The sequence below is a fragment of the Misgurnus anguillicaudatus genome, chromosome 10 (genome assembly GCF_027580225.2).
Source record: "Misgurnus anguillicaudatus chromosome 10, ASM2758022v2, whole genome shotgun sequence".
NCBI lineage: Eukaryota > Metazoa > Chordata > Actinopteri > Cypriniformes > Cobitidae > Misgurnus > Misgurnus anguillicaudatus.
In genome coordinates, this window is record NC_073346.2 from 13367432 (window position 1) to 13382058 (window position 14627).

At 37.1% G+C, this 14627-nt stretch overlaps 1 protein-coding gene across 1 annotated transcript in view; it reads left to right on the forward strand.

Annotated features, from left to right (window-relative positions):
- ulk4 (unc-51 like kinase 4) overlaps window positions 1-14627 on the forward strand; it is a 213579-nt gene that overhangs the window by 197626 nt on the left and 1326 nt on the right. The window contains exon 36 of the mRNA XM_073871899.1: window positions 10738-10813. Within this exon, the coding sequence (XP_073728000.1) occupies window positions 10738-10813 (76 nt within the window). The remainder of the gene's footprint in view (window positions 1-10737; window positions 10814-14627) is intronic.

Genomic DNA, 14627 nt, shown 5'->3' on the forward strand with positions numbered 1-14627 from the left:
ATGAACCCAGCCGCAGCTCTTCTCTGAGTAACACCGAGTTGCAGATCTTTTCTAGACGAACATTCCAAAGTCTCGACCCGATTAACTGATCACATGGTGACAATGATATGATTGATGTAAAGTGCAGATGAGCAATAAAATCCAATCACGCATTCTGTTATCCTGGATGTCACGGAGAGTGCGTCTCATGGTTGCGTAGCAAACGGAGGATGCGCAACCTCTTAAACGCTTTTGAAAGAACAAAGAAGCACCTTGACTCTTTGTGAACGGCTCCTTAAACGTTAACATCAATAATCAAACAAAAATAAAATCTGGAGTGTGGGTTAATTATTCTAGCGAGTGGATTACATATAAAGTCAATGCAAAGACGCGAATAGATGCAAATTCATGTGGGATATGTGAATGACGCGAACGCGTGCTATTCGCCTTAAACGTGGCGTCAGTGGTAGTTGAAAATTTTTAACTTAAAGCGGAATTGAACCCTAGACATGCTAGCCTGTTATCACAGGTAATTTATTTCAATTTTACATGAGAAAAAAAAGAAATTTGCACGATTTCGATAAATTAGATTGATAGTGTGTTGAAGTGGAATTATCGTAACGGTCTTTGATGGACTCACTTAACCAGAGTCATTAGCTCCATCCACTAACCACTGATCAATGCAGCCTTAAGGCTTGTTCGACTTCATGTGGATGACAGCCGGATGACTTCAAAGATGACTTCCTCCGTGTGATTTCGCAAATCGCTCTCTCGGTACTTTGACGTCATCCGGATGTCGATTCTTGCGGAGCCGCATGAAGTCGAACAAGCCTAATAGCTTCTTTTACCGCTTAACCTGCTCTCAAACTCAACTTGAAGTTAGCCGGCAGACGAACTCAACCAAAGAGCAACTCCGCTTTTACCGTCTCTGAAGGGGAAATCACCAAAACCCTCGATAAAAGATGACTAGAACCTGTGCAGTATGTGGATGTAAGGACAACAAATTCAAGCCACCTGGAGTTTTTATTGTTTACCTCAGTTGACACACCACTAACAGATTACTCGAAAATTAGAATATGCAGCCAGCACTTTCGTCAGGAAGATTTCGAGTACTGTTTTCAGCCCAGTTTTTCCACGGACTCAGGCAATGTAAAATGTTCAAAATATCTAAAACATTATTTGGCTTAGTTGTTGCTTGTTTTGTGTAACTACGGTAAACATACTATGTAGAAAGTTGTTATTATTATGAACACGGGCAAAGCAAGCTAGCGTGAAGCTGTCAATCAAAGAGCGTTATCATCTGTCAATCATCTCGCCTCAAGACCTGCCTCAATTTAGAACATTCAGAATATGTAGTCGTGCATTTTTCTTCCGGTTGACGCGTCAAATCACCATTACTGAAGCAGTTAAAAGCTTAAATTTTTGATATGGAGTTAGTACATTTGATGGCAGCAATATATGTGATGAAATATAGTGTTGAAGCATAATGTTGTTTTAGGGTGGACTTCCGCTTTAAGCAAATAATTCCCATGACGCGAAATTATATCCTGCAAGTTATCTAGAGCGAGGGACGAGATATGAATATATGGTGTACTGTGTTAGGGGCTGTTCACATGTTGCGCCTGAAAAGCATGGAAAACGCTAGGCATGTAGGTTCTTGTCACATGACCTGCGGTGCGCTTGCAGCATTTTGAAAAGTTGAGATGTTTTGGAGGAATACGCTCCTGGAAAAACAAGAGGGTCGCACCACATTTGCGTCGCGACATCGTCGCTTCCATTATGAGCACGTATACCGCACGCATACATTTGAAATAACGAACTTGAGCGCGCAAAAGATGCGATACGTGAACGGCCCCTAACACAGCATAAAGTGATGTTGCACTTTACATTCTGAATGAAGCCAGTACTGCAAGACTGTTAAGTTTAATCTACCTAAAGGAACAGTATATGTAAGAAATGTATATCAATGAATCATAAAATGGCCCTGATGGGCTCTATCTTACACCCGGCGCAATGCAGCGCAATGTGCGACGCAAGTGTCATTTGCTATTTCCACCCTGCACAATTATAATTTTCACGTTTAGCGCCTCGTTGTTTAAATAGCAAATGCATTTGCGCCCCCTTTTGCGCCCATGGGCGTTCTGGTCTGTAAACGAGGTGTGTTCAGGCGTATTGTTGGCGCGTTGCTATTTTGAGGCAACTAAAATAGACTTTTTTGTTATTTAAAGAGCGCATTAGTAATATGCGCCTAAACGGGACGACAACGCAGGTTTGCTTATAGCATACATGAATGCGCAGCAGCACAAAAACGCTTTTAAATATGAAAGTAATTGAATGTAAAAGATTATTATTGAGTCTCTTGGACATAAATGAGGACTAATTATGAGACGTTAGAAGGCGCAAAGAGCTGCTTCACCTGCAGCCTGGTAAGTAAATAAATGCTTTGCTTTAAACAAATGCATCTGTTATTAAATGTTTTTTTAAAATGCTACCTCACGGATTTATTGTATCTGATGACTCTGTACCTGTGGATATGGTGAGATGAGAAACATTTGTAAGTAATTCTTAAAAAATCTAGTGACGCTGTCCAAGTGCTGAAATGAGAGCCGTTTGTAAATTCTTTATCTCCTGTTTGTTACAAATAATGTATTTTTACAGTACAAACCTTTTCTTACATACTTGTAAATTATTTTTGATGATATTGGATAGCCATACATTTAAAGCAATTAAAAGCCTGCTTTTTTACTTCCATGACTAAAAGAAAACGGGTTTTAAAGGTTTTAATCCAAAACATAATAAACTGGTGCTATCCATATTGGTGGTCTTCTTCCTCCGCTTAGTTTTTCAGTTTACAAAGTCTGTAAAAAAAGTAATAGTTTTCTCTCACAAACATATCGTTTCACTCCAGAAAGACACTCTTTTGTTTATTAATACATCTCTCTCTCTGTAACCCTTCAGAGAAAGCTGCAGTTTTCAGTTAGCAACAGTTTGTGCACCAGATGTCCCAATCCTAACTGATCTCTTTTGTTTTTACCATCAATGATAAACACACTCTCGTGTTTGTTGTAAAGCAGCTGTAATGATGGCTGGACTATCGTGGAGGAAGAAAATCAGGAAGAATATAAGATTGATTGTTTTGCCGGGTACATAACCTTGTTGCCTGGTAACGGACGTACAGTGAGTCGGATGGGTGGGCTGTGCTGGTGACATCAGAGATAAAGAGCACAAGCCCCTTCATACTCAGGGTTATATTACACTATTCCTCCATCAAGGGCTTCTTTGAAAAATACAAAAACTTACATTTTGTTCTTTAGTGTCATAGGAGTTGCATTTGTTCCTTAGACACCACTTTTGTGCGCAAGCTGTCACCCTGTTGTGTTTCGCCCGGTTGTTTTGAAAGCATTTTGCGAACGTGCTGTCACAGTCTTTGGGCTTCTTCTTGAGATGTGGCTCGGCATAAAAGAGAGCGAGACATAAAACGCAGAGTAAGACAAGCTACTAAAGTGCCAGTTGCTGGCGAGTTGATCTCAGTATGTTCAAGGACTGAATTTGATTATCTTCACACAGCTATGAGAGTTTCCATGTCATTGTGCAAGGTGACGTCCTACTGGCTTTCATGGTCATGCAACCGGCTCCAAAATACTTTTCTGCCTCATTTACCCATGGCAGGAGGTTTGAATAACTTTACCGGTTATAAATACTTATTGTTGGTCATTAAAATATACTTTGCACTTTTTTTCAGAAAAATGTCTCTTTCTATCACAAAAGGGATATTTTTATGATACGTCTTCGTAATCTGAGGCATAAAATGCTGCATAAAGACTTCAGGGAGAACTAGAGCGTGGTTTTTTGTTAGGTCAGTTTATTCACTCGGCTTTTACATTATTATTTGTAATTTACAGTATGTGTATTGATCTCTGTTGACAGTGTGTATTGATAATAGGTGAGAAATGTTATACAGTGTCTTATATTGTAGCCCTGCAACTAACGTTTATTTTTATAATCGATCAATCAGGTGATTTTTTTTATCGATTGACTAATAGGATAAAAACTTAAATAGTACTCAATTATATAGTTTTTCCTTATTATAACTAAATAAGGCACTAATTTGGGTATTTATGTGTGCAAGTGTACTTTTGTGCAACAAAGTGCAAAAGCCACACGCTACTACATACACTGTACACCCATACAGGTTGATTGAACTTATACAAATTTATGGAAACTCGTTTGCCCTAAAAAAGTTAATTTTGCCTGGTTGAAATAACAATTAATTTTAAGTTTAATGTACTTAATGTTTAAATTTCTTCCAATATTCCTGCACTCTTAACTCGGGTTAGTTGACATTACTAGAAATTTGTGAGGAAACCTGTTGCATATAACTTTATATAACTTTTGATGTTATAAATGGTATTATAACACAAAATTAATGACTGACTTTAAGTCAATCATTGAATAAACGTAATTCTCCAAAATACACACACCAAACTGTGTTTTTGACATACATTGTCAAAACTGTGGAGAGAAATACAATCAAATGTTCTGAACAGGGTTCACATACGGAAACACTGATCACCTGAACGGTGACTTCACAAAATTATAATTTACAACAAAACAACATCAATAATATAAGAGCTTGAACCTATATGACATTTTATTAACAAATATTTAAGTAGTGAAAGTTCTTATCAGTTTTTATTCTGTGAAAAAGCTGAAAATAATCAAAATATTCATGCGCAAAGGATTATGGGTATTCCTCACAACATGAAATAATAATTTTAAGTTCATTTTACTTGAATGTTTTAGTTTAATGGATTTTGTAAGCTTAAAAGTTAAATCAACTAAACTTTTTAAGCTTTGGCTTCAAAACAGAAAATATTAAGTGATGCTTACTTGATTGTTTAAGTAAAGACAATCTCTGAGTTAACAGTGTAGTGAGTATTTACAAATATAATCTTTTTGATTTTGATGTTTTAAGCCTTAAATAAAAAAGTTTGTGTTGCTTTTAAATAGTAAAACATATTTAAATGTCAAAACATAAACAAACATTCAGGGATGTGCTGGGGAGGAAATTTTGCCACAGATTATTAAACTCATTGTAATCTTCAACTTAAGACCTTGATGAGAATCAACATTATTCGTTATTAACTAAATAAATTAGCCATTATGATATGAAACTGATATATGTGCCTTTTTACAGTAATAAAAACCTATAGTTTCCCCTTTAGTTTAAAACAGATGTGTTTTTCTAAAAACCCAACAACAAACAAATACAAACTCACTTATATTTAAGGACGAAATTAAACCTTTATCAAAAGCGTTTGCGCGTTTGCTTCCATCTTTATCCTGTCAGGGTTGCCAGATCTGCGTAACAAAACCAGCCCAATGGCCATTCAAAATGAGTCCAAAAGCATCTCAATGCCTATTCACAGCCCAAATACCAACTAATGAACCAAATCCTTTCCTATCTAATCCGCAGAAACAGTTTAAAAGTAGCCCAATTCAAAATTCAAAAGGCAGAGGACCTGGCAACAAGAAGAAGAGCCTGATAAACGTGCAGCTAGTGTTGTATGAAAAAAAATGTGCCTGACTTTGAGCAGTCAGCTTGCGCTTAAGCGCACAGTTTGTGCTGTATGAAGCAGACGCCTGTGGTGGCGCGCGGGAGCATGTGACGTCACAGACCAACTAATCGTTAATAAAATTAATTGACGACCATTTTTTTTAAAGCGTGCATGTGTGATTCATAAAACGAATGTACACATAAAAACCTCACTTTAGACGTGAGATCTAAAAATTGCAAATGAGCTTGAAATTGTGTGCAGCTAAACAATTGCAGATTTCCACCTTTAAATGATGCCTAATTAATGTCATTAGCCCTATTCGGACGGGATTAGTTTTACAGGGGGACCTCTGAGAAAACTGTGCTTCTCAGAGGTCCTCTGTGTTTTTAATCCCGTCCGAATCGGCCATGTCTGTGTTTTTCTCTGACGACCTCCGTAAGAATTCCAGAGCAATTTACCTACTGTTTTTCCGCCGAACTCAGAGGTCCTCTGAGAAATTTAATCCCGTCCGAATGCAAATGTCTGTGTTTGTCCGCAATATCTTTTGAAAACGCGGTTCATTTCGTGTTTTGGCCAACGTGATCTGCCTTAAGGTCTTACTAATGCGTGTATATTGTATTTCCTGAGTCCCATTAATTCAGATATGAATGTTTTTTTCGCATTCGGCAAAATAAAATAATTAAATCAAGACGAGCTGAATATCAAACACTGTTAAGACTAAACACTGTAATATCATTAACGTTATAAGAAACTCCGTTCAAAGTTGTTTAACTCCGGAATGGTTATGTTAATTAATAAAGATAATAAATTTTTATTAATCATTATTCCTTCATTTCTTTGTGTTTATTATAAGCAGACAGTTATATAAAATAAGTAGGCTAACGTTACTTTAGTAGGATTTGTATATTTTATTTGATTTGTTAAAATTAAATGAATAATATTACATGTTCTGTCATAATTTTACATTTAAAGCAAAATATTAAACATTACAAACACGCGTATCCAGAGCACGTGCTACTGCAATGCCCAAATGCATGAAACAGACACTCCCATCTCTGGAATAGCCTGCATCATTTTAATCCTGTCCGAATCGGTACATAAAATCACAGACGTCCTGGGGGACACGTTGAAACTCAAACGTCGTTTGGAAAACTAATCCCGTCCGAATAGTGCTATAGACACATAAAAGAGCACTTGTCAATGTTTATAACCCAACTTCGAGCGGCAAGAATGGCTTATATTTCCAAAAACCTGCAGCAATCAGACAAGCAAAAGTGCGTACGTATGCTCAGACCCTGATGTGGCCCTAAGCACCTTTTCATGTCAAAGACATATTTTTTATAAATATGGACTTTCCCGTGGATGTTTGCGTACGCATGCTTTATAAATGAGGCCCCTGGTGAAATGAAGTTGTCATTCCCCTACTCCATTTCTCAAAGTTTGATTTTTAGAAGGTGATTGTCATTTCCTAACTCTTTTGATGAAATACTTTTTTGAAGCAATGCTTAACAACAATGATTGTTTAAATGTCAATGTGGTGATTTGAACTCTTTCCCCGCCAGTGTTTTTAACAAAAGCCAGCATTTTCATGATTTTTACAAAAGTCGAATGCCTTCCAGAAAATGTTTTTCTTTAAATAGATAAACATATATGTATAAGCTTTCGCGTGGGCAGAGCAATACACATGAATTTGTTGACTAAGCTGCTGCAACTGTGAATGCAGAAACGGTAGGGATGTGTGTTTCTACCCGAACATGAACCTTGTGTGTGCTTGAAGCCGCTAGGGGGCTATTCAGGTTGCAGCTGAAGGAGAATGCGTCCAGTTAAGACTACCAATGAAATAACGTCAAAAAACTATATAGTAGCGCTTTAAGCTCAAGTTTACATTTGCTCTCTATTAAATCTCATTGATGTGTAGTGTAGGAGAAATTACTCAAATGTTAAATAGATCTCATCTGTGATTTTCCAACACAATGTCATGGCAATCTGTAGGTATGACAAAATTTTCAAAACCCCCAAACTCAAAATGTATCACATGAATAGACAGAGCAGACATTCCCATTTACAAAGATACCAGGAATGTAAAAATCTGTTGAGTATTGACAAAGTTATATTTTTTTAATATTCGAAATCAGAAGAAAAAGCTATATATGGATGTCTATGGAATGTGTGTGACCGAAATGCTGCTTATTCACTTGTTTTTGCTTGTAACTTTCTCATTTTATCAGATATTTGCATGAAATTTTAACAGAAGGTAGAATTTTGTTAGTACTTTCAAAATAAATTATAAACTTTTACTGTTTTAGTTGGAATGGGCATCAAACTTTAGTTGGAATGTGCATCAGACCCATGGTAACCATGGTTTTTAGAACGATGTCTGCAGTGGACGTTCTGACAGATACGTGACTACTAAATTTCCGCGGTTTATTTAAATACCCTCTCCACCATAGACTTAGAATACAATGTTTCAGGACCAAGATAAAAGATATTTATTTTGGTCCATCTACCTTTTATTAGAGACCAGAGCTTAGTGGAAGCACACCGCCTGGTTGAAAGCGACACAAATATTTAAACAGTTGCTGTGAATTAAAAACTCCTCCGAGTTGAAAGTTAAAAATATCAAACGCTTCCGGTGGTCGGACTTGACCTATTTGATGTCGTATTTAGTAAAAACATACTACAACCTCTCGGCGAGAAGTGGATCTTGCATGACACACATTTAAAAGTACTGCGTGGGCTGAAAACAGATTTTTCGACCCAGAAATTTGACGCGTGTGCCCCCGATGTCAGCATTGCTACAATCTGTACGTATTTTACGAGATGGCTAATTCGACATTTGTTTTTGTACAATTTGCTTTCGCCCCTGTAACATTCTTATAATTATTCACTTGGTACAAATTCATTCAAATTAGCTAAGTTGTAAAATACGCATGAATTTCTGTAAGATAGGCTGCATTTTTTATGGGAATTTTTTAATAGGGTTGTAAATGGACATGTAAAACCGTCTCTAGATAATTTTTGCACTTGCACTTAAAGTTGCCTTCTATGTAGATATCAGAGAACAATGTAACAGATTTTTCAATGCATTCTTTGGCACCTTTAAATTCAAAAATTTCATATAATTTCCATATTTCTTCCATGAAAACCCAGAAATAAGTTTTTATAAGCTGTCGACCCCAAAAAACGAGCGTTTAAAGACACAAAAGTGGAAACAGGCAACTTTTCATAGTACTACTATTAGTAGAACTGCGCCCACTAGAGGGAAACGTAGTTGGCAATCCTTTTTTCTTCTTAAAGGTGCAGTGTGTACATTTTAGTGGCATCTAGTGGTGAGGTTGCGAATTGCAACCAACGGCTTAGTCCACAGCTCACCTCTCGTTTTTGAAACTCATAGAGAAGCTACGGTAGCCACCACCAGACAAACATGTCATTGTCGGTGACAACTTAGTAAAAAAAATGGTCCGTTAAGGGCTTCTGTAGAAAAATGGTGGCACAAAATGGCAACTTCCATGTAAGGGGACCCCCGGTGTATGTAGATAAAAAGGTCTCGTTCTAAGGTAATAAACACATAACGGTTCATTATGAAAGGTTTTTTTACACCCCTGATAATACAGTTATGTATTTTATTTTGCATTTCTGTCAAGAGATCCTTCTAAAAATTACACACTGCACCTTTAAAGGCTGAGTTTTACGGCTACACTTTGTCACACAGCAGCTTTTAGGCATCATTCTGTTTTTGTTATAAGCCAGAATTGACAAGGAGAGGGCCTCTCGGAATACAAAGTCAATGGAGACGGTTTAATTGTTTTCCCCCGGTGGGCGTGGTTTTTAAATTAGCATAATTACGCTCTGTCTCTATGCAAAAGGCCGCTGGAAAACAAGCCAATCTCAACATAACACCAATCTGTGATGCTACAGTTGAGATGTATGCCCCAACATTAAATTGCACATTAAAGCAACACTATGTAGTTTCCATTTTAAAAATGACTTACAGCTCCCCCATGTGGTTGAAAAGCGCACCAGTGCCTGGTATCAGACACTCTTCTGCAGGCAGGGGGAGGGGCGGGGCTGTTTTTCCTACCCTCCACCGCCACTTTCAGAGTGTGCTTGTAGCAGCTAGGAGGCTGCTCAGGTTGCAGCAACAGTACAATTTGTCCAGTTAAAAGTTGTTCTATCACTAAAATAATTTTAGAGACATTATTTTAAGGTAAAAAAACACATAGTGTTGCTTTAAATTAATAACAATGTTGTTGCAATGCTAAAACAAAGTTGTGACTGTTGAGTTAGCGCTATATGCTAGTTAATGCTATATGCTAGTGTTTAGACTGAAGTTCTACTATTGACGTTACAGTTACGTTTTGCAGGTCCATACTGAAAAAAACACAAACTTACCACTCAAAAACATCCATTAACAGTCTTCAAACAATTAGTTGTTACTCAAATTCTGTATCTTTGTCTGATACAGACACACACAGAGCTACTGAAAGGAGCTGCTCTGATAAACAGCCAATCAGAGCAGAGCTCAACATTATTCATGGCCTTTTCAAATAAGGTAATAATAGACCATTTCATTCTGAAGGCAAATCCTAGAGTTGTAAATGGACATATAAAACCATCTCTGGATCATTTTTGCACTTGATAAAGTCTATTACCTTCTATGTAGATATCAGAGAACAATGTAACAGATTTTTTCAATGCATTCTTTGGCACCTTTAAATTCAAAATGTTCATATAATTTCCATATTTCTTCCATCAAAACATGTCAAATAGATTTGTAGTAGTCTATGAGTTAGGAAAGAAACTCCACAATTGCCTCCAGTGTGTGGTGTAGATCTCCCAGCATTCACTGATGGCTCTTTAAAAGATGAAGCATCTGTCCTGTGCTGTTCCCTGACCCTCATTCACTCAGATCAAACATCTCATCTGTGAGGCGCTACAGAGATGCCATTGTAAGAGCCTGTCGTGTTGAAGTGTAGAGAGCTGCTAATTCTAAAAACAGACACGTCATATCAGAGGAACTGTACTAGAGAGTCACACGGGTTATTCTTCCTGCTATTTTCAGCCCGGCTTGATAAATCGAGTGCGTTTATAAGTGACTCAATCTGAGATTTCACACCGCTGCTGGTCGACACTGTATGTCAGTCTGTATTGTTCAATAAGCTGGTTTTATTTCATCTCTCTCTTACACAGATGAGTTCAGTTGGCAGCTCCTGTTGGGGTTCCTCTGAAGGTCAGAACTTGGTTCACATGCTGCAGAAACTGGCGCTGCCTACCAGGTGAGTTATTTAGGACAAGCTCCCCTTCAGCCAGCGGCCCTCATCTACCAGCACGGGTCCCCCGGTCGGGTCTCTCTCTATGACCCTTTACTTTGATCCATTCATGTCGAAGGCCAATGCGTGGGCTTCTGATGAGAGCTCGGGCCTCACCCGTAGATTGATACTGGCTTATTGTGGCCGCAAGACCCCTCCTCCTCCTCCCCCTTGTGTTGAAATGAGAAGGCATCCCTTTGAAGTCGGCCAACCAAGCTTGCGAGGCAAAACTTCAGCAATATTGGGTTCTTGGCAAAGCTGTGATAAACTGTTGAAAAGAATGTGACGCTGAAAGACTGCATCACAGTTAGACTCACTGACAGGCACTTTAATGAAACTAAATATGAAATTGGTTCAAACGTAACCTAAATTCTAAATTTACTATTGTTAACAAGGAAACTCTTTTTATAGGCTACTGTTGAATTTGTAAAACAAGCAACAGGGTAAATCTGACCTTAAGCCTTCATTTTGGGTAAATTTGGGTATTTTTAGTCTCTTTGCAGTCAATTGCACTCATATCCAGGTTATCTTACACTTAAAGGAATTCTACACTTTCATAAAAAAATCCCAATAACTTACCCCCATGTCATCCAAGATGTTGATGTCTTTCTTTGTTCAGTCGAGAAGAAATTATGTTTTTTGAGGAAAACATTGCAGGATTTTCTCATTTTAATAGACTTTAAAGGACAAGTTTGGTATTTTACACTTAAAGCCCTGTTTTCAGATGCAGGTGCACTGGAACAATCCTTCCTAAAATGCATGAAACTTTCATTTACAAAGACGTGAAACTCACCGAGCGGTCAGGGGTGGTCACTGACATGCTCACACAAAAATCGCTGCAAAAGATGCTTTTAAAAGATGTTTAAGCCTTTCGTTGTAAACTTGTGGACCTATTTTTCCAAACGCCTCACACCCGTACATTCTTCCGCTGAGAGCTTGAATAATAGACACTCCAGCCCAGTTGGTGGCGATAATCCACCTTTGCCAATTGCAAGAATAGAAACAACTCCATTTCCATTCTCGGGGCGAAGTAATACCGTACCTCACAGCACATGTAATACAAGTCAATGGAGTTGGACAAAAACTACGATAAAACCTGTTGGAATGCGTCTTTTGCAGCGATTTTTGTGTGAGCATATCAGTGAACACCCCTGACCACTCGGTGAGTTTCACGTCTTTGTAAATGAAAGTTTAATGCATTTTAGGAAAGATTGTTCCAGTGCACCTATGCAGCCATTATAGAGGTGGAGGTGAAACAACAAACACCCGAAAATTCTCGGGCCAGCCGCATATGTCGAAATTTCAGTCAAAACCGTTCGATTTCATCATAAACAATCTGAAAACAGGGCTTTAAGTGTAAAATACAGACTTTGTCCTTTAATGGACACCAACACTTAACTCAACACTTAACAGTTTTTTTCAACGGAGTTTCAAAGGACTATAAACGATCCCAAACGAGGCATAAGGGTCTTATCAAGTGAAACGATTGTCATTTTTGACAATAAAATAACAAATATGCTCTTTTAAACCACAACTTCTCATCTTCATCCGGTCCTGAAAGCGCCAGCGTGACCCCACGCAATACGTCATGACGTCAAGAGGTCACAGAGGACGAACGCGAAACTCCACCCCAGTGTTTACAAGTGTGTTGAAAGAGGACCGTTCCTACGTTGTTGTATGTGGAATGATACAAATTAATGTCTTTGTGTCAGTTTATTGTTTAAAATGGTCCGCAAATTTGCGTTTTATATATGTAACACGTGACCTCCCTACATCACTAAGCATTTACGTTAGGTCGCGCTGGACCGGACCTGGACGAAAAGTTGTGGTTTAAAATAGCATGTTTGTTGTTTTTCTTGTCAAAAATGACAATCGTTTTGCTAGATAAGACCCTTATGCCTCGTTTGGGATTGTTTATAATCCTTTGAAACTCTGTTGAAAAAAACTGTTAAGTGTTGAGTTAAGTGTTAAGTGTTGGTGTCCATTAAAGTCCATTAAAATGAGAAAAATCCTGCAATGTTTTCCTCAAAAAACATAATTTCTTCTGGACTGAACAAAGAAAGACATCAACATTTTGGATGACATGGTGGTGAGTAAATTATCTGGATTTTTCTTTTAAGAAAATGGAATATTCCTTTAACTTTCATGTTCATTATTGTAGAACCGTATAAATATGAATAATGTAAATCATTAGTTTCATTCTTGCCAGAATATAGGAACTGTTTGCTTTAATGTATGTAGGTATCCTCAGTAAAATATCTGCTTGCTTTCTGAATATTACTGTAATATTGGTATTTAATAAGCTCAGGTCCAGCTTACCTGTACTCCACTGTATTCATTTGGCCAGCAGTTTTTAAACGTGTAATTAATTTAAGGTGAAATTCACAGTGGCTGCATCCGTAATATCTGTGGACAAAGCAGTTATCTTATTTCAGCAGGTCTGCATTTGGCAATGCCATCTAATTACCATATTCATGAAGTAAACAACCATCATGAATAACTTTTGACTATAAGATAATATATTAACCCATGAATTATCCAGTTGTGATACAAGAACACATGAAAGTGTGTTACGGTTTAAAGTTGATCAATTACCAATCTTAGAATGGGTTTTAAATTGGCATGACAATATCAGCTACTTTAATTACAGGTCAACTGACTGAAAAAATAAAGAAATTAACTCCAGGGACCTAATTTATAAAGCATATAAAACATAGATCATGTGTATATGCAAAAAATATACAGCAAAGTTTATATATGTGACCCTGAACCACAAAACCAGTCAAAAGTCACATGGAGATATTTGTAGCAATAACCATGGGTCAAAAGTATCGATTTTTCTTTAATGCCAAAAATCATTAGGATGTCAAGTAAAGCTCATTTTCAATGAGGATAATTCTTACATTATCTAGCATTAATAAATATATCAAAAATGATTTAACATTAGTAATGTGTGTTGTTAAACACATGGCAAATTTAAAGGCGATTTTCTCAATATTTCGATTTTTTGCACCCTCAGACTCCAAATTTTCAAATAGTATAGTAGTGGCCAAATATTGTCCTATCCTAACAAACCATACATTAATGGAAAGCTTATTTATTTTTTGACATCTCAATTTCAAAAAAGCTTACCCTCATGACTACTTTTTGTGTTTTAGGGTCACATTTATAAAAACAGTCTTTGAACGTGGAAAAGTGCTTGGCGCCACCCCAGGTGAAAAAGTAGTACACTTCCATAATATACTTAAAGTGCTCTATTTTCGCACACTAATTTTGTACTTAATATACTAAAAATTAATCTTTAGTACTTCTTAAGATTATCAAAGTGTACTTATTTGTGCTATACTGAGACACCATGAATATGAACTAAAATGCACTTTTAACATACTATCTCTGTATTAACAAAATGTATTTAGTTAGCACTTGTATTAAACTTGAATTCAACTTCCATACAAAGATGGGTTCAAGTTTACTACAAGTGCTACCTAAATACATTTTTTATATACATTTTTAGCACCTTTTAGTTCATATTTATGGTGTCCCAAAATAGCACAGTAAAGTACACTTAGATGTTCTTAAGATTATCTCAAGTAGTACTAAAGATGAATTTTTTTGTATATTAAGTACAAAATTAGTGTGCAAAAATAAAGCACTTGAAGTACACTATTGGAAGTGTACTACTTTTTCACCTGGGTCGTCAGGTCTGCGCAAGACGTTGGCACATTTGCTTATCAAAGTGCTGCAGGAAAATTTAAGCCATTCTTGCTGCTCGAAAAAGATT